The 19,535-nt window shown below is 41.3% G+C and overlaps 1 protein-coding gene across 1 annotated transcript in view; it reads left to right on the top strand.

Moving 5' to 3' along the window:
- Positions 1 to 19,535, top strand: part of LOC134319304 (teneurin-1-like) — a 301,993-nt gene that overhangs the window by 46,834 nt on the left and 235,624 nt on the right. The window contains exon 2 of the mRNA XM_063000393.1: positions 16,035 to 16,316. Coding sequence (XP_062856463.1) covers positions 16,103 to 16,316 — 214 coding nt within the window. The 5' untranslated portion in view covers positions 16,035 to 16,102. The remainder of the gene's footprint in view (positions 1 to 16,034; positions 16,317 to 19,535) is intronic.

The following is a 19,535-nucleotide window of genomic DNA, read 5'->3' as shown; positions in this document are numbered from 1 at the left end:
CATGTGTATGGAAAATACTTTCACAAAAGTACAAATGCAGAGAACAGTGGTTTCTTTGTCAAGGTTGAAAAGAAAACCCAAACTACCACCTTATACCAAAGAAAAAAATCAGAAATTCAGAAACTATGAAAAAAAAAAAAAGTCCTGTAACAAGAGTGCTACCATCCACGGTCCAGTAAACCTGACATCGGCATGAATTTCGAGACTGTCTTGAAGGAAAAAGAGCTTCATAGACTTTTTTTATTGCAATGCCTGTGGTTCAGTCTAATGAGTGCAGTCAAAGTAGCCATATTTATATGGACAAAGAGAAGTCTCCAGCAGTATTTGATTAGAATCAATATGAAGGTGTTGGGATGTTTGACCATGACTGCTTTAAGTTTTATTGGACAAAGAGATGTGTGCCAATCGTTTAGGATCAGAGATAAAAACAGTAGCAGAAAAAACTTAAAATTCCATGATTTACAGGGTGAGTCAAAATGATGTTAACACTAATGGATCTATTCCCCGCGAAATGTGTGTCTGGTACCGTTGCTCACTGGTTTTTGTATGTTGAACCTAATGGCGAACGGGTTGAGATTATCCTGTAAATCATCTTACACATGTGAAGTATGTTTTGTGAATAAATGGTGCATAAAAACACGACTGGGATTTTGAATACATTGTATCGAATCTCAGCTCTGCACTCCGGCTGGGATGGGCGGCTACATGAACAACGATTGGCTGTTGTTCACAGGGTGAGACAAGTCGGACCAGGGTTCCTCATAACTGGTGCAATTATGACCTCTGCTGGCTGATTGATGGCGCCTGCGCAGAGTTGGGGAATAATGCTGATCAGGGTGTGGCTCTCTGTGCACAAGGCTGATTCGTGTATGAACTCGCCTCGTGCAGGTGAAAAGAGGCAGTCAGTACTGCACACGTGTCGGAGGGGGCGTGTGTCAGTTGTGTCAGTTGCCAAGCTCCTCAGTCAGCAGTGGAGGGTTGTATCAGTAGAGGTGAAGCGTAACGCAATCAGGGTAATTGGATACGACTCGATTAGGGGAGAAAATTGGGGGGAAAATTGGGGAACAAGAGAAAGAAAAAAAAAAAAAAAGATCATAAAAATGCTGGTATAAACAGCCGAGTGAGTAAAGTGTTCTTATTAATTTACTTATTTTTAGAAAGTAACAGAAATCAGTGATGTGTAAACTGTGTTTTACAGATACGTCATTGAAAACTTGAGAAGAATAAAACTTTCACTAATATGATACCTGCAACACATTACAAAAAACCCTGTAAAGGTGTAAGACTGGGAACTTTGTGGAATGATTAAAACACCTGTTTCTGATTTTTTATTTTTTATTTTCACAAGTAAAGTGTGGATATAAACAGTGATAAAGAAAAGCTTAGTTGTTTACCATAAACAGTTGTTGGATAAAGCAACAGTTTAAGCACGATGTTCTTCACACTGTAGTGGCAAAACAGCAGAGGAAAAATATGTCAAAATAAAACATTACAATTCTTCTCAATATGTGATAGCAAGAAATTTGTGGTTTTTAATACTGGCTGTCCATAACATCCATAAAAGACACGGAGAATAAAATAAAGTGAAATAATCTCTGTGCATTCAGCACGAGGCTGAAAAACCAATATTGAATTCCTGTGACCTTCGATCCCTCAGACAGCACTGCATTAAAACCTGTCATGCTTCTGTTGTAAATATAACTACATGTGCTCAGGAATAAAACAGAAAGCTTTGTCAGTAGATACATCATCACTACATCTACAAATGTAAGTTCAGTCTATTATGTAAAGTAGAAGCCGTATATCAACATCATCCAGAACTGCCAAGTTACTTCTTAGTGCTTATATGATCTGACGAGTCCATCCAAGTTCTTCTTGGATAATAATATGAGGAAAAGAAACATCTAAGTTGTTACAAATATATAGTCTATATGAGGGTGTGTAAGTACAAAGGCATAGGTGACTGAGTGGTACATGCACATTTTGGAGCATTACAGTGGTACCTTGTAACTTAACGTCCCCTGAACTCAAAATCTTTGAAACTCAACACCCTTAGTCAAGAAATTTTTACCCTTAAACTCAATGTTTCTGTTAAATTCAACTAGTTCAGTTTGTTTTTTAAAAATGTATTTATTTAATTTCAAATTAACAATGAACAGCCGCTTTATTCAGCACTCGGCTTGAGTGGTGTGGTAATACAACATTAAAGTGCGAATACGAGACGAAACTGCATTTGTGTGAAATTACAGTCTGAAAGCTCCACATGTATCTGTGTTTAGCTGGATTTTTCTCACTGTTTCACTTTTAAACGTGTGTTACAGCTCAAGGTTCTGAGAAATTGTAAGAATCAGCTTTTTATTTCAGTTTTTTTATATAATATTTCTGTTATTTTCAGTGTATAGGTGTCAAAAACAATATAAACAATATATCCACGGGACCATGGAACGCATTAACAGGTTTTCCATACATTCTTATGGGAAAAAATATCTTGAAACTCAAAGCCAGTCCTAGAACCAATTGACGTTGAGTTTTAAGGTACCACTGTATACGCTTTTATCTAGTTGACGTCTTTTTCAGGGATGTTCCAGCTTTGTATTAAGACATTGCAGGTGCTGGACTGACCTGTCTGTAGGATGCTTTTACATTCATGGCATTCAGCAGATGCTTTTATCCAAAGCTGCTTACAATAATGACTGAATCAACTGCAAGCAATTTAGGGTTAAAGGTCTTGCTCAGGAACCTTACAGTGGTAAGTTGTGGCAGGGCGGTGGGGCTTGAACCAGTGACCTTCCAATCAATATATTCAATACAGTCATTAAGCCCTGGGCTAATACTACCACATTTAATGTTTTATTTAACATTAAACATTAAAATGTGTAGACGTTTGAGTAGGGCTGTTGTAGCCTAGAGGTTTAGGTGCTGGACTATTAATCAAAAGGTCGCTGGTTCAAGCTTCACCACTGCCAGGTTGCCACTGTTGGGCCCTTGAGCAAGGCCCTTAACCCTCAATTGCTTAGACAATGTACTGTCACAGTACTGTAAGTCGCTTTGGATGAAATGTGGAATTTGAACAGTGGTGTACAGACCTTTGTGGATCAGCTTGCTTTGGTGAAACATTCCTTGGTTTAAATTTTTAAATGGTGTCCAACCAAGTTCTGTACTAGGCCCCTCACTCTTTGCCCCATACATACTGTATGTTTGCATACATGTAGAACAAATGATAAAACATGGAACTCATTTTAAAATTTGAAATATTAAATATTTAATATCTCATTCATTAAAAATCTGAGGTATGTAAATAAATGATGGCTTCATTTCAAGCTTTTTCATCATTGACTCAAATTCAGGCTCTCAAAATGATCATTCTGATTCCTTTATTGTGCTAAAAAAATTCTCCAAATTACATAAATTACCTAAATGAAGAAATCAACAGCCTTTTTTCCTAAAAGCTACATCATAAAGCATCACAGACCCCCAGGTCGATTTAGGATGGATTTCTACCTGTGCTCTGTTTCTAGAATTGGCTCCACACTGATTTCACCCGGCCCAGGATGCACTTACCAGAGATAAATGAAGGAATGAGCACACATTATCAAAAGCACACATTAAAAAGCCACACTTTACAGAGTTTGAGCTCAGAATTCTCTGAAAAGAGGTCAAAGGAACAATGCAGCAGCCTCTCAGTGAGAAATGACTTAGTCTCTAATTGAATGTGGTGGTTATTAGACAGGAAATGCTTGATAATGGGCTTTAGTGAGACACTAAGTTAATATAACTAAGAGAGGTGAGGAAGATCTGACTCACAACTTAGATACAGGTTTTAAACTAATGTGATGATCCTCATGGTTACTGTGTGTATAAAGTGTTCTTTTATTATTATTATTATTATTATTATTATTATTATTATTATTATTATTATTATTACAATACTTAATATAATTTTTATCATTATAAGTAAGTTTAAGTAAGTAAAGAAAGAAATAAAAAGGGTTAAAAAAGAAAATGAAATAAAATTTTCACCGATAATGTTAATAATAACAATAATAATAATAATAATAATAATAATAATAATAATAATAGTTATAAAATAGTAATAATAGTATTATTATAGGACCATAAGAATTATAACAATATAATAATAATAATAGTTATATAATAATAATTATAAAATAATAATAGTGTTATTATAGGACCATACAAATAATAATAATAATAATAATAATAATAATAATAATAATAATAATAATAATAATACTAATAATAATAATAATAATAATAATAATAATAATAATTTTCATCAACCAGTTTATCCTGGTCAGGGTCACGGCAGGCCCCGCTCCACCGGAAAACACTGGCCACAGAGCAGGAATACAGTGCACAGGGCACCAATCCATCACAGGGCTTGTTTTTGTCTGCATATTTTCTTTTAATCAGTGTCCACAAAGCTGTAGCATCTCCTTCATCATCATCCACCTGTCTATAAGCTGTCAGATACACAGCTCACTCTGTTACTTCATTAACTCACTCATTTACTGCAGATTATTTATATACCACAGGTAATTACCTTTCAGAAATAAACCTCGCTTCCTATGTGGTGAGTTTAGATTAGCAATAAAGACACATGTTGGAATGTACAGTTTGATAATAATGCCATCTAAAGTAAAAATATATGTGTATAGCTGCACCATGCTGATCAACATTGTTCCCTAACTTTATAACAATTTACATTACAATCACACTCATGCTGTGTTCATCTGTTACTGTGGAAAGTCAGTCAAATGTATAGAAGAGTCAGCTGTGTATCTGAGAGGTAATGGATGGAGATGAGGTAGTGGAGATAGTAATAGATAGACACAAGGTAGTATAGGTTGTAAAATATGTAGACATAGTTGAATTATAATAGATATCGATGAGGTAGTAAAGATGTATATATATACACTGTATATATATATATATACAGTGTATCACAAAAGTGAGTACACCCCTCACATTTCTGCAGATATTTAAGTATATCTTTTCATGGGACAACACTGACAAAATGACACTTTGACACAATGAAAAGTAGTCTGTGTGCAGCTTATATAACAGGGGAAATTTATTCTTCCCTCAAAATAACTCAGTATACAGCCATTAATGTCTAAACCACCGGCAACAAAAGTGAGTACACCCCTTAGTGAAAGTTCCTGAAGTGTCAATATTTTGTGTGGCCACCATTATTTCCCAGAACTTCACAGGTTGCCACTGGAATGCTTTTCCACTCCTCCATGACGACATCACGGAGCTGGCGGATATTCGAGACTTTGCGCTGCTCCACCTTCCGCTTGAGGATGCCCCAAAGATGTTCTATTGGGTTTAGGTCTGGAGACATGCTTGGCCAGTCCATTCACCTTTACCCTCAACCTCTTCAATAAAGCAGTGGTCGTCTTAGAGGTGTGTTTGGGGTCATTATCATGCTGGAACACTGCCCTGCGACCCAGTTTCCGGAGGGAGGGGATCATGCTCTGCTTCAGTATTTCACAGTACATATTGGAGTTCATGTGTCCCTCAATGAAATGTAACTCCCCAACACCTGCTGCCCTCATGCAGCCCCAGACCATGGCATTCCCACCACCATGCTTGACTGTAGGCATGACACACTTATCTTTGTACTCCTCACCTGATTGCCACCACACATGCTTGAGACCATCTGAACCAAACAAATTAATCTTGGTCTCATCAGACCATAGGACATGGTTCCAGTAATCCATGTCCTTTGTTGACATGTCTTCAGCAAACTGTTTGCGGGCTTTCTTGTGTAGAGACTTCAGAAGAGGCTTCCTTCTGGGGTGACAGCCATGCAGACCATTTGATGTAGTGTGCGGCGTATGGTCTGAGCACTGACAGGCTGACCCCCCACCTTTTCAATCTCTGCAGCAATGCTGACAGCACTCCTGCGCCTATCTTTCAAAGACAGCAGTTGGATGTGACGCTGAGCACGTGCACTCAGCTTCTTTGGACGACCAACGCGAGGTCTGTTCTGAGTGGACCCTGCTCTTTTAAAACGCTGGATGATCTTGGCCACTGTGCTGCAGCTCAGTTTCAGGGTGTTGGCAATCTTCTTGTAGCCTTGGCCATCTTCATGTAGCGCAACAATTCGTCTTTTAAGATCCTCAGAGAGTTCTTTGCCATGAGGTGCCATGTTGGAACTTTCAGTGACCAGTATGAGTGCTCAATTTGGACATTTAGGGGTGTAGTCTCTTAGGGGTGTACTCACTTTTGTTGCCGGTGGTTTAGACATTAATGGCTGTATATTGAGTTATTTTGAGGGAAGAATAAATTTACACTGTTATATAAGCTGCACACAGACTACTTTTCATTGTGTCAAAGTGTCATTTTGTCAGTGTTGTCCCATGAAAAGATATACTTAAATATCTGCAGAAATGTGAGGGGTGTACTCACTTTTGTGATACACTGTATATATGTATACATATATATAGATGAGGTAGTAGAGATAGTAATAAATATAGATGAGGTAGTATAGATTGTAATAGATATAGATGAGGTAGTAGAGATAATAATAAATATAGATGAGGTAGTATAGATTGTAATAGATATAGATGAGGTAGTAGAGATTGTAATAGATATAGATGAGGTAGTAGAGATTGTAATAGATATAGATGAGGTAGTACAGATAAGTAATAGATATAGATGAGGTAGTAGAGATGGTAATAGCTATATATGGGGTAGTAGAGATAGTAATAGATATAGATGAGGTAGTAGATGTGGTAATAGATATAGATGAGGTAGTAGAGATGGTAATATAGATGAGGTAGTACAGATGGCAATGGATATAGTAGTACAGATAAGTAATAGATATAGATGAGGTAGTAGAGCTTGTAATAGATATAGATGAGGTAGTAGAGATTGTAGTAGAGATTATATATATATACGTACAGTAGACCCTTGACTTACGAATTTAATTGGTTCTGAAGGGCTGTTCTTAAGTCAAAATGTTCGTTAGTTAAACCCCCCTTACCTAATCTTTCTAATAAAGTATATTTTCCCCTAAATCTTAAATTATAGAATAGACATTACTGTAATAAACAACAATTTACAGTAGTACTGTACATAAAAAACACATTCAGTACAGTATGTGTGGTGTACCATACACCATAATAAATTTCCTTCTTTTTATATAAAATGTATCTACCAGAAACAACAACTCTCATATTTCTCTATTATTTCCTTCTATTTCAATAGTGTTGTATTTTGTAATCGCATGAAAGAAAGCATACCTTACTAAGCCGAATTCCTCCTTCTCTCTTACTCACTGTCCCTGCTGTCTGATACACAGTGATGGCTACTGGCAGGAGTAATTATACAACAACAAATAGTAATAGATTTTTTCATTTTCTCATCATTGCACCCCTCACATTTCTGCAGATATTTAAGTATATCTTTTCATGGGACAACACTGACAAAATGACACTTTGACACAATGAAAAGTAGTCTGTGTGCAGCTTATATAACAGTGTAAATTTATTATTCACTCAAAATAACTCGATATACAGCCATTAATGTCTAAACCACCGGCAACAAAAGTGAGTACACCCCTTAGAGACTACACCCCTAAATGTCCAAATTGAGCACTGCTTGTCATTTTCCCTCCAAAATGTCATGTGATTTGTTAGTGTTACTAGGTCTCAGGTGTGCATAGGGAGCAGGTGTGTTCAATTTAGTAGTACAGCTCTCACACTCTCTCATACTGGTCACTGAAAGTTCCAACATGGCACCTCATGGCAAAGAACTCTCTGAGGATCTTAAAAGACGAATTGTTGCGCTACATGAAGATGGCCAAGGCTACAAGAAGATTGCCAACACCCTGAAACTGAGCTGCAGCACAGTGGCCAAGATCATCCAGCGTTTTAAAAGAGCAGGGTCCACTCAGAACAGACCTCGCGTTGGTCGTCCAAAGAAGCTGAGTGCACGTGCTCAGCGTCACATCCAACTGCTGTCTTTGAAAGATAGGCGCAGGAGTGCTGTCAGCATTGCTGCAGAGATTGAAAAGGTGGGGGGTCAGCCTGTCAGTGCTCAGACCATACGCCGCACACTACATCAAATTGGTCTGCATGGCTGTCACCCCAGAAGGAAGCCTCTTCTGAAGTCTCTACACAAGAAAGCCCGCAAACAGTTTGCTGAAGACATGTCAACAAAGGACATGGATTACTGGAACCATGTCCTATGGTCTGATGAGACCAAGATTAATTTGTTTGGTTCAGATGGTCTCAAGCATGTGTGGCGGCAATCAGGTGAGGAGTACAAAGATAAGTGTGTCATGCCTACAGTCAAGCATGGTGGTGGGAATGCCATGGTCTGGGGCTGCATGAGTGCAGCAGGTGTTGGGGAGTTACATTTCATTGAGGGACACATGAACTCCAATATGTACTGTGAAATACTGAAGCAGAGCATGATCCCCTCCCTCCGGAAACTGGGTCGCAGGGCAGTGTTCCAGCATGATAATGACCCCAAACACACCTCTAAGACGACCACTGCTTTATTGAAGAGGCTGAGGGTAAAGGTGATGGACTGGCCAAGCATGTCTCCAGACCTAAACCCAATAGAACATCTTTGGGGCATCCTCAAGCGGAAGGTGGAGGAGCGCAAAGTCTCGAATATCCGCCAGCTCCGTGATGTCGTCATGGAGGAGTGGAAAAGCATTCCAGTGGCAACCTGTGAAGCTCTGGTAAACTCCATGCCCAGGAGAGTTAAGGCAGTTCTGGGAAATAATGGTGGCCACACAAAATATTGACACTTCAGGAACTTTCACTAAGGGGTGTACTCACTTTTGTTGCCGGTGGTTTAGACATTAATGGCTGTATACTGAGTTATTTTGAGGGAAGAATAAATTTACACTGTTATATAAGCTGCACACAGACTACTTTTCATTGTGACAAAGTGTCATTTTGTCAGTGTTGTCCCATGAAAAGATATACTTAAATATCTGCAGAAATGTGAGGGGTGTATACTCACTTTTGTGATACACTGTATATATATATATAGATGGAGGAGTACAGATTAAAATAGCTATAAGGTATAGAGATGTAATAGATGTAGTTGACAATAGATATTTAACCAGCCACTTTGCTACAAGGGAGAAGAAAACCCTTTGATGTTTTAGCTTTTCATGTCCCAGTAAAGCTTTACCAAAAGAGTAGATGCTGTTATAGCTGCAAAAGACACAGCTCCAGATGTCCAAAAAATATATGATCCACAATTTCCAACATTACTTACAATTTCTATGTAAGAAATGTATTAATTTTGCTTGAATTTCTCATTCATGCTCTTTCTAATAGTGTTTTGTCTCCCTGCTGCTTTTACACACAATTAAAGTGATCAGCACCTGCAGAGTCCTGCAGGATCTCAGCTAGTTACAGAAGAAAATCATAAAATGGAGATGATGTTGGATCAGCAGAACTGAGATTGGAAATCATTAGACTGGTATTAAAAACTCAGCGCAGTAAAACACTTTCTGTTATACCAAGCACTTCTGAATAAACTCCATTATTATACACGTGCATGTTCAACCACGTCCAGAGTAGCATCATTAACCCTCTCACTGAAGATACATCTCATCCGAACCCGGGCCATGTCTCAGCACTGCAGTGACACTGACATGGTGGTGGTGTGTTAGTGTGTGTTGTGCTGGTGTGATAGGTCAGACACAGCAATGCTGATGGAGCTTTTAAACACCCCACTGTCACTGCTGTACTGAGAATAGTCCACCAACCAAAATTATCCAGCCAACAGCACCCCGTGGGCAGCGTCCTGTGACCACTGATGAAGGTCTAGAAGATGACCAACTCAAACAGCAGCAATAGATGAGCGATCGTCTCTGACTTTACATCTACAAGGTGAACCAAGTAGGTAGGAGTGTCTAATAGAGTGGACACAGAGCTGCTGTGTCTGATCCACTCATACCAGCACAACACACACTAACACACCACCACCATCTCAGTGTCAGTGTAGTGCTGAGAATGCCCCACCACCTAAATAATACCTGCTCTGTGGTGGTCCTGTGGGGGTCCTGACCATTTAGGAACAGGGTGAAAGCAGGTTAAAAAGTATACAGATGGACCACAGTCAGTAATTGTAGAACTACAAAGTGCTTCTATATGGTAAGTGGAGCTGATAAAATGGACAGTGAGTGTAGAAACAATGAGGTGGTTTTATTGTTATGGCTGATCGTTGTATGCAGTTGGGCAGTTGTAACCACTGATGGTCTGTAACGCGTTACTCTAATCTGACTACATTTTTCAGTAACGAGTAATCTAACGCGTTACTATTTCCAATCCAGTAATCAGATTAAAGTTACTTATCCAAGTTACTGTGCGTTACTATTTTTGTCATTTTCCTTAGTGAAAAGATATTTTTGCTTTCTTCTTGGCAGGGGCGGAGCCAGGAGGTGGCCAGTGGTTGCCATGGCCACCATAAAGTAATCTTCGGCCACCCCTCTGGCCCCCCCACCACCGCTTTGCCGGCAATTTTTTTTGCGGAAGCATTTCTGCACGCAGGAGCAGCGCACCTCAGATGAGTAGTTCTTCACCAAAACAGTGCAGTAACACACTCAACATAAATGTCAACCACCAACACCATTACAGAAGTAGTACTATTTAGTAGTATTCGTGGCGCGCTACGAATAAAAACGCCAGCTGGCTCTGCGCATTCCAGTGTTGCCAGATTGGGCGATTATCCGACAAATTGGGCGGATTGTGTTGGAAAACAGTTTAATAGCAGTTAAATAACACTTCTATTTAAAAGAAAATCTTCCGTTTTAAGAAGCTCCAGCATTGTAGAAGACTATTAAAAGTAAAGTCAATTTTCAATGCTGATTTAGCGTAATAGTGTTGGTCAGTCTGTATCATATTCTTGAAAGAAAATTAAAATTTGTTTTCCATGCATTCACACTAGCATGTTCTGGGATTCAATTGAGTCTCATCAGTACATACAAGTTGGCAGCCAAATGATAAAGTATTGCAAAGGAATATCTTTGAAATATTCCGCATTATATAACTAATAAAGTAACTTGTAATCTAACTTAGTTACTTTTAAAATCAAGTAATCCATAAAGTAACTAAGTTACTTTTTAAAGGAGTAATCAGTAATCAGTAATCAGATTACTTTTTCAAGGTAACTATGCCATCACTGGTTGTAACCTAGCGCTTACGGTACTGGACTAGTAATTAAAAGGTTGCTGGTTCAAGCCCCATCACTGCCAGCTTGCCACTGTTGGGCTCTTGAGCAAGGCCCTTAACCCTCAGTTGCTTAGACAATATGCTTTCAGAGTACTATAAGTCGCTTTGGATAAAAGCGTCTGCTTAAATGCTGTAAATGTAAATGCTTTATTATGATTCGTTAGTCGTAAACACAAGCGATTTGAGTGTTTCTGAGAACTCTGATTCATTTAGATGTTGCCTGACGATCCAGAATGCCACAAATTGGCATATACATATACGTGGCGATAACAGTAATGCTACAGCAATTAAATTTAAAAGCGTTTAGTTTCAGCAGGTACGTAAACACCAGACTGTATGTTCTACAGCGATCTATACTGAGTTTAATGCCTTTTAGCCTCAGAGAGCTTTGTATTTTCTGCATGATATGCTAACGAGCAGCATTGATAGCGCCTTGGGGCTGATTTGCTAACAGAAGTGGAAAAAAACACTCAGAATAACAATTAATTTGTTTTCGTGTTGTTGATTATCAACAGTGACCGGTGTTAAACCCACCTCATTTACACGCGTGTGCTGTTTAAAATCGTCCACATCCAATAGAATGTGGTTTGTGTTTAAAACAAACAGTAATTGCACTGAGGATCCTGCAGCGTGAATAACTAGTAAAATCATTTCATTAGAATCATGTCATATAATGAAGGGGCAGTTGTAGCCTAGTGGTTTAGGTACTGGTCTAGTAATCAAAAAATCGCTGGTTCAAGCCCCACTACAGCCAGGTTGTCACTGTTGGGCCCTTAACCCTCAATTGCTTAGACAGAATACTGTCAAAGTACTGTAAATCCCTTTTGATAAACAGCGTCTGCTAAATGCCAAAAATGTCCCATATACCAGCTTGTTTGGTCAGAGTGCAGGGTCAGCCTGGAGCCTAGAGGGTTAGAGCCTTGCTCAAGGGCCCAACAGTGGCTGCATGACAGAGCTGGGATTTGAACTCTCAACCTGTTCAATTGATAGCCCAAAGCCCTACCCACTAGGCTACCACTGTCCCTGTATGTATTACATATTTTTATGTATTACTGTCCCTGTAATATGGATGGATGGATGGATGGATAAATGGCTGGATGGATGGATGGATGGACGGTTGGTGGATGGATGGATGGATGGATGGACGGTTGGTGGACGGATGGATGGATGGATGGATGGTTGGTTGGTTGGATGGATGGATGGATGGATGGTTGGTGGATGGATGGATGGATGGATGGATGGACGGACGGACAGTTGGATGGATGGACGGATGGATGGACGGTTGGGTGGATGGATGGACGGACGGACAGTTGGATGGATGGACGGATGGATGGACGGTTGGGTGGATGGATGGTAGGATGGATGGATGGACGGACGGACAGTTGGATGGATGGACGATTGGGTGGATGGATGGATGACCAATAAACAGAGAGCATACACAACATTTGGTTTCATGTCTCTTATCTCTTTTTTACCCTAATAAGCTGCTTTTGCTGACCATCAAGCTTCTGATACAACTCTGGTTGGATCTTTGATCATTCTACCTGGCAGAATTTGAAGACATTAACCAAATATGTTGGTCTAAATGCCTCACTTCTCCAAACATATGTGCATTTAAAGTGGCCAGATATCTCAATGGGACCATAGAATATGTCTTCAGATGATGTTCTTCATCCAAGGAATCAGAACAAATCTCCACTGAGTCGCTTCTTTTTTAAACAGCAGACTTTAGGCCTATAAGGATTGCTTAACTTTGGACAATCATCAGTGTTCCAGTAGTTTTCTACTTTTTTCTATTGTCTTGGGTATTTTGTGGTTCTGGGGTTACATCCAACCATCCGAATGAAGTTCCTCTCAGCATAATGCGACAATTTGGGTTTACTTTTACCAACCTTGGCAAAGACACTACTGTTCCTAGGGTTAGGGTTCGGGTTGTACTTTGTATTTGCACGCAATTGTTTATCCAAATGATCCTGTGACCTGAAATTGACTGCTGTCAAATACACGTCTCTAACATGTATGTAAACATGTATTACAAATCTTATTTTAAACAATATGGTGCATTCACCGTTTATATATTTGTCTCTGCTGCTCTTGATCAGATGAATGAATGAAATAAATGATCAGTGCATAATAAATTTCATTCGTATCTGAAATGAGAACTATATTCTTCATTCCAGCAGAATACTGAGTGTTTAGTACAGATACATGAGCTGACCTTTCTAATCTTTCTACATCCTGCTCTGGCATTTGAAGCCAATCTTTGCATCCTGGCCTTTTCCTCGACATTCAGTTTCTTATTTTTCTGCCCTGTGGTGGCATTTCTCTAGCTGAGATGTTCCTCATTTTTTTGCGGTTGTGTTAGTAATAAACGTCTGTAATATTTCTGGAGATTTTAGTTTAACCCGGGAAAGTGCTGAGACGTGACTTGTTAGTGCTGAGCGTTTTCATTATTGTCTGATATTTATGACTCATTGCTTTGGTGCCGTTACTCCGATGTGCACTGGATTCCTGGCATGGGGCGCCACATTTTATCCATTTCAGTAGTGCTTGTTAAAAATGATCCCGTAGGTTACTAGCTACAGTGAATAACAGGGTTACACATGGAATAGTCAGACAATTTCTTTACTAGCCACCTCAGATATAATAATATATACAGGGGTACCTTGAAACTCAACGTCATTTGGTTCTGGGAGTGGCGTTGAGTTTAAAAAACGTTGAGTTTCAAGGGGTTTTTTTTCCCATAAGGCTGTACCTGTTCCCTGAGAAACCTGTTAATGCGCTCTATGGTCCCGTGGAACTGCATATATTTTAGGCTAATGTAAAATAATGGGGTTGTTTTTGACACTTATAAACTGAAAATAACACAAATATAATATAAAAACACTGAAATACACTTAAAAACAGTTAAAAATCAATAAAAATAAATACAGTAAGCAGTAAAAAGTTTAGTGTTTCGATGTTGTTCTTTTAATACATTAAGTTTCATTAAGCTTGTTTAACGATAAGCGTTTTAGACTCTCTGAAAATCTGATTCTCACAATTTCTCAGAACCTCGAGCTGTAACACAAGTTTAAAAGTGAAACACTGAGGAAAATCCAGCTAAACACAGATACATGTGGAGCTTTTAGACTGGATTTGATGGTTATTCACACACAATAATGCAGATTCTTTTCATATTTGCACTTTGATGATGTTTTACTGCACCGCTCAAGCCGAGTGCTGAACAAAGCAGCAGTCACACACACGTTGAGTTTAAGGGTACCAATTTCTTGATGAAGGGTGTTGAGTTTCAAAGATTTTGAGTTTAGGGGACATTGAGTTACAAAGTACCACTGTATATTATCATTTATTTGTTTATTATTTACTCATTTAACATTTTTAAACAGCAACAGTATAAAGCTTTATTTGCAAGAATATTGAGGAATAGATGTATGAAGATGACATGTGTAGCTAATCCTACGTAGCACCAACTAACTGCTATCTGTCTGACATGTACAGTTCAATCTGATGTGTAATGATCAAAAATAAACAAATAAAACCTGGAAAAACGTTTTTTGTCATATAAAGTGTAAAATTAAGCATATTATATCTATAACTGTGTTTTTTCATTTTTAGCATTATGAAAAGTCATTCAGCTTCTCTCTCATCATCAAAGCCGGTGTACTAGGCATAACATTATGACCACTGACAGATGACGTGAATAAAACTGATTATCTCTTCATCACGGCACCTGTTAGTGGGTGGGATAAATTACGCAGCAAGTGAACATTTTATCCTCTAAGTTGATGTTAGAAGCAGGAAAAAATGAACAGGCGTGAGGATTTGAGCGAGCTTGACAAGGTCCAATTTGTGATGGCTAGATGACTGGATCAGAGCATCTCCAAAACTGCAGCTCTTGTGGGGTGTTTCCGGTCTGCAGTGGTCAGTATCTATCAAAAGTGGTCCAAGGAAGGGACAGTGAAAAACCGGCGACAGGGTCATGGGAGGCCAAGGCTCATTGATGCACAATGGGAGCGAAGGCTGGCCTGCGTGGTCCGATCCAACAGACGAATTAATGCTGGATCTGATAGAAAGGTGTCAGAATACACAGGGCATCACAGTTTGTTGCATATGGGGCAGCAAAAGGGGGACTAACACAATATTAAGAAGGTGGTCATAATGTTATACCTGAACTGTGTAGGTTGTTAGGAATTAGAAGTTCCACAAAAAGCAGAACTATGTATTTGCAATTTAATAAAAACAAATGGGGTTTACTGCTGTGAATATATAAGTGCAGGAACATACAGAGCTAATAAAAATAAGGTAAATGCAGTAAATAAGCACCTCTCCTGGCTGATGTTTCAATAATAAATTAATCCTATATTGTATGTAAAACAAACATGGTTCTGTTCTATTTGCACAGCGCACAATTGCACACATCATTTCTATAAACTGCACCTTCAAGGCTGCACCTCTTCAGTTTTCTGTTCTTTGTTATATGTGCTTATATATTTTATATTTTTATATCTTATTTTTGCATTACATTACATTGTAGTTTTTATGTTATTTCATTGTACTACATTGACGTGTTTTGTGTGATGCTCATGATGTTTGTGAACTGCTGCTGTAACACTGCAATTTTCCTTCATGGATCAATCAAATAATCAATAAATCAATCAATAAGCAACAACAACAACAAACTGTTTAAAAATACATTAGTATGTTTGACTTGCTGTCTGAATGTCCAGATTGAAACCTCAGTAAATGATGTTGTGAATCTGACACATGAATCCAACATTGCTGTTCATTGTGTGGTTTCAGCTAGCTTGGCATCATGCCCTGTGCAGTGCATCGGCGGTCTGAATGAGTGCTGTGTGGTGTCTCCAGCCATGGATGAGATGGACTGTAAACCGTACCAGCCACTGTCCAAGGCCCGGCGGGAGATGGAAATGTCTTACAGCAGCTCGTCGGACGAGAGCGAGAACGGTCGCCGTCAGAGATCCTATAATTCGAGAGAAACTCTGCCCAACTACGACCAGGATGCCCACCTCACGTACAACGGGCACAAAACGAGACCGAGCACCTTCAGCAAGAAAGCACAAGGTAACAAACAGTGCTAGTGAATGTTCTGTACTAGCTGTGTTTAGTGCAACAAACCTTTTATACTTGTTAACTTATTGTTAACATCACTGTCATTTTGTGTCATTTTGCTATTTGACAACAAGCGAGTAAAACGAAACAATATTTAGCATTATCATTTAATTTGCAGTTATTATGTTCACATGATAAACACATTACATGATAAATACAATTAGAAAAATGTTAAAATAAGTATTTTCTTAGCATATATACAGGGGTTGGACAAAATAACTGAAACACCTGTCATTTTAGTGTGGGAGGTTTCATGGCTAAATTGGACCAGTCTGGTGGCCAATCTTCATTAATTGCACATTGCACCAGTAAGAGCAGAGTGTGAAGGTTCAATTAGCAGGGTAAGAGCACAGTTTTGCTCAAAATATTGCAATGCACACAACGTTATGGGTGACATACCAGAGTTCAAAAGAGGACAAATTGTTGGTGCACGTCTTGCTGGCGCATCTGTGACCGAGACAGCAAGTCTTTGTGATGTATCAAGAGCCACGGTATCCAGGGTAATGTCAGCATACCACCAAGAAGGACAAACCACATCCAACAGGATTAACTGTGGACGCAAGAGGAAGCTGTCTGAAAGGGATGTTCGGGTGCTAACCCGGATTGTATCCAAAAAACATAAAACCACGGCTGCCCAAATCACGGCAGAATTAAATGTGCACCTCGACTCTCCTGTTTCCACCAGAACTGTCCGTCGGGAGCTCCACAGGGTCGATATACACGGCCGGGCTGCTATAGCCAAACCTTTGGTCACTCGTGCCGATGCCAAACGTCGGTTTCAATGGTGCAAGGTGTTAGGCTCTGTGGCATCAGGGGAATGTACCATCTCTCCCTGATGCCACAGGCCTTACAGAGCAGAAACGAGCTGTGCCTTTTATTACCTGGCCAGCTCGTTAGGGCGAAGTGGCTACACCTGTGCCTTCCCTTATTTAAGGGATAGGTGCAGAGCTGTAGCCGTCGCACCTTCTGCTCTTGTTGGCTGTTTCTTTTTTCTTTCTTTGAGTTTGTTTGACACTGCGGTGTCCTTTTATGTTTATTGTTTTTTTTATCTTTAGGTTGTGCCGCCGCACTGTGCCGCCGCCGCCGTGCCGCTGCCGCCGGGCCACCGCTAGTGGGCGCCACCACGCCGCCGCCGCCGCCAAGCTGCCGCCATAGTGCCGCAGCTGTCGTGCCGCCGCCGCCACCTGGTTGCCGCTCTCAGGTCGCCGTCGGGCCGCTGCCGCCGAGCCGTCGAGCCGCCGTGCCGCCGCCACCTAGAGACCCCATGACTGCGCCCAGAGGAACGTGACCCCCTCCCAGCTACCGCTGGTGACAGCGTCACGTTCCGCCCTCTGGAGCGCAGGAGCAAATGGCCACTTCCCAGCCACCCTGGCTGGTGACAGCGCCTTTGTCATTAACTTTTGAAACCCGCAAATCGATCACACCCGGTAGCTGGCATGGCTCTAGCCAGCATTGGTTGCTGGAAAGCGCCATGCCACGCAGCTATCGTCGGTGTTACCCCCCCTTCTTCGGCCAACAGCGCGAGGTGGTCCATCTCGCGAACCCACTCTTTGCTTCAATAGCGCCGGGAGCGAGTCTGCCACTAGCGCCGCTGTGGCAGGCTGTTTAAGCTCCCGGTCGGGAGGCAAGAGTCCTGGGTTCGCGCCTCGCGCTTCCCCTTTTCTTTTGTATGCTTTTTTTGTTCCTTTTCAGCCCCCGACGTCCGGCTGCCTTCGGGATTCCCCGAAGTGTTTTTTGTTATTGTTATTCCTTTTATTTTATGTATATTATGTTTATGATTTTGTAAATAAAACCTTTTTTTAGTTAAACCTCCGCATCCCTGGGTCCTTCCTCCCCACATCATAACAGCAAGGTGCGACCATTACTGGACCCAGCGGAGGACCCCGTCCTCTCCCAAAGATTTTTTTGGGGGGGCACTCCCCCAGTGGCTTTTAGCCACTGGTGGGGACGGGACCGCCGGCTGGAGACCTCAGGAGAGGTCTCCTTAAGAAGGGGGTACTGTTAGGCTCTGTGGCATCAGGGGAATGTACCATCTCTCCCTGATGCCACAGGCCTTACAGAGCAGAAACGAGCTGTGCCTTTTATTACCTGGCCAGCTCGTTAGGGCGAAGTGGCTACACCTGTGCCTTCCCTTATTTAAGGGATAGGTGCAGAGCTGTAGCCGTCGCACCTTCTGCTCTTGTTGGCTGTTTCTTTTTTCTTTCTTTGAGTTTGTTTGACACTGCGGTGTCCTTTTATGTTTATTGTTTTTTTTATCTTTAGGTTGTGCCGCCGCACTGTGCCGCCGCCGCCGTGCCGCTGCCGCCGGGCCACCGCTAGTGGGCGCCACCACGCCGCCGCCGCCGCCAAGCTGCCGCCATAGCCGCCGCCGCCGCCTGGTTGCCGCTCTCAGGTCGCCGTCGGGCCGCTGCCGCCGAGCCGTCGAGCCGCCGTGCCGCCGCCACCTAGAGACCCCATGACTGCGCCCAGAGGAACGTGACCCCCTCCCAGCTACCGCTGGTGACAGCGTCACGTTCCGCCCTCTGGAGCGCAGGAGCAAATGGCCACTTCCCAGCCACCCTGGCTGGTGACAGCGCCTTTGTCATTAACTTTTGAAACCCGCAAATCGATCACACCCGGTAGCTGGCATGGCTCTAGCCAGCATTGGTTGCTGGAAAGCGCCATGCCACGCAGCTATCGTCGGTGTTACCCCCCCTTCTTCGGCCAACAGCGCGAGGTGGTCCATCTTGCGAACCCACTCTTTGCTTCAATAGCGCCGGGAGCGAGTCTGCCACTAGCGCCGCTGTGGCAGGCTGTTTAAGCTCCCGGTCGGGAGGCAAGAGTCCTGGGTTCGCGCCTCGCGCTTCCCCTTTTCTTTTGTATGCTTTTTTTGTTCCTTTTCAGCCCCCGACGTCCGGCTGCCTTCGGGATTCCCCGAAGTGTTTTTTGTTATTGTTATTCCTTTTATTTTATGTATATTATGTTTATGATTTTGTAAATAAAACCTTTTTTTAGTTAAACCTCCGCATCCCTGGGTCCTTCCTCCCCACATCATAACACAAGGGGCGCAAATCTTGGGCTGTGGACAATGTGAAACATGTATTGTTCTCTGATGAGTCCACCTTTACTGTTTTCCCCACATCCGGGAGAGTTACGGTGTGGAGAAGCCCCAAAGAAGCGTACCACCCAGAC

The sequence above is a fragment of the Trichomycterus rosablanca genome, chromosome 8 (genome assembly GCF_030014385.1).
Source record: "Trichomycterus rosablanca isolate fTriRos1 chromosome 8, fTriRos1.hap1, whole genome shotgun sequence".
Classification (NCBI taxonomy): domain Eukaryota; kingdom Metazoa; phylum Chordata; class Actinopteri; order Siluriformes; family Trichomycteridae; genus Trichomycterus; species Trichomycterus rosablanca.
Note: the sequence above shows the minus strand (reverse complement) of the source record. Positions and strands in the feature narration are given on the sequence as shown.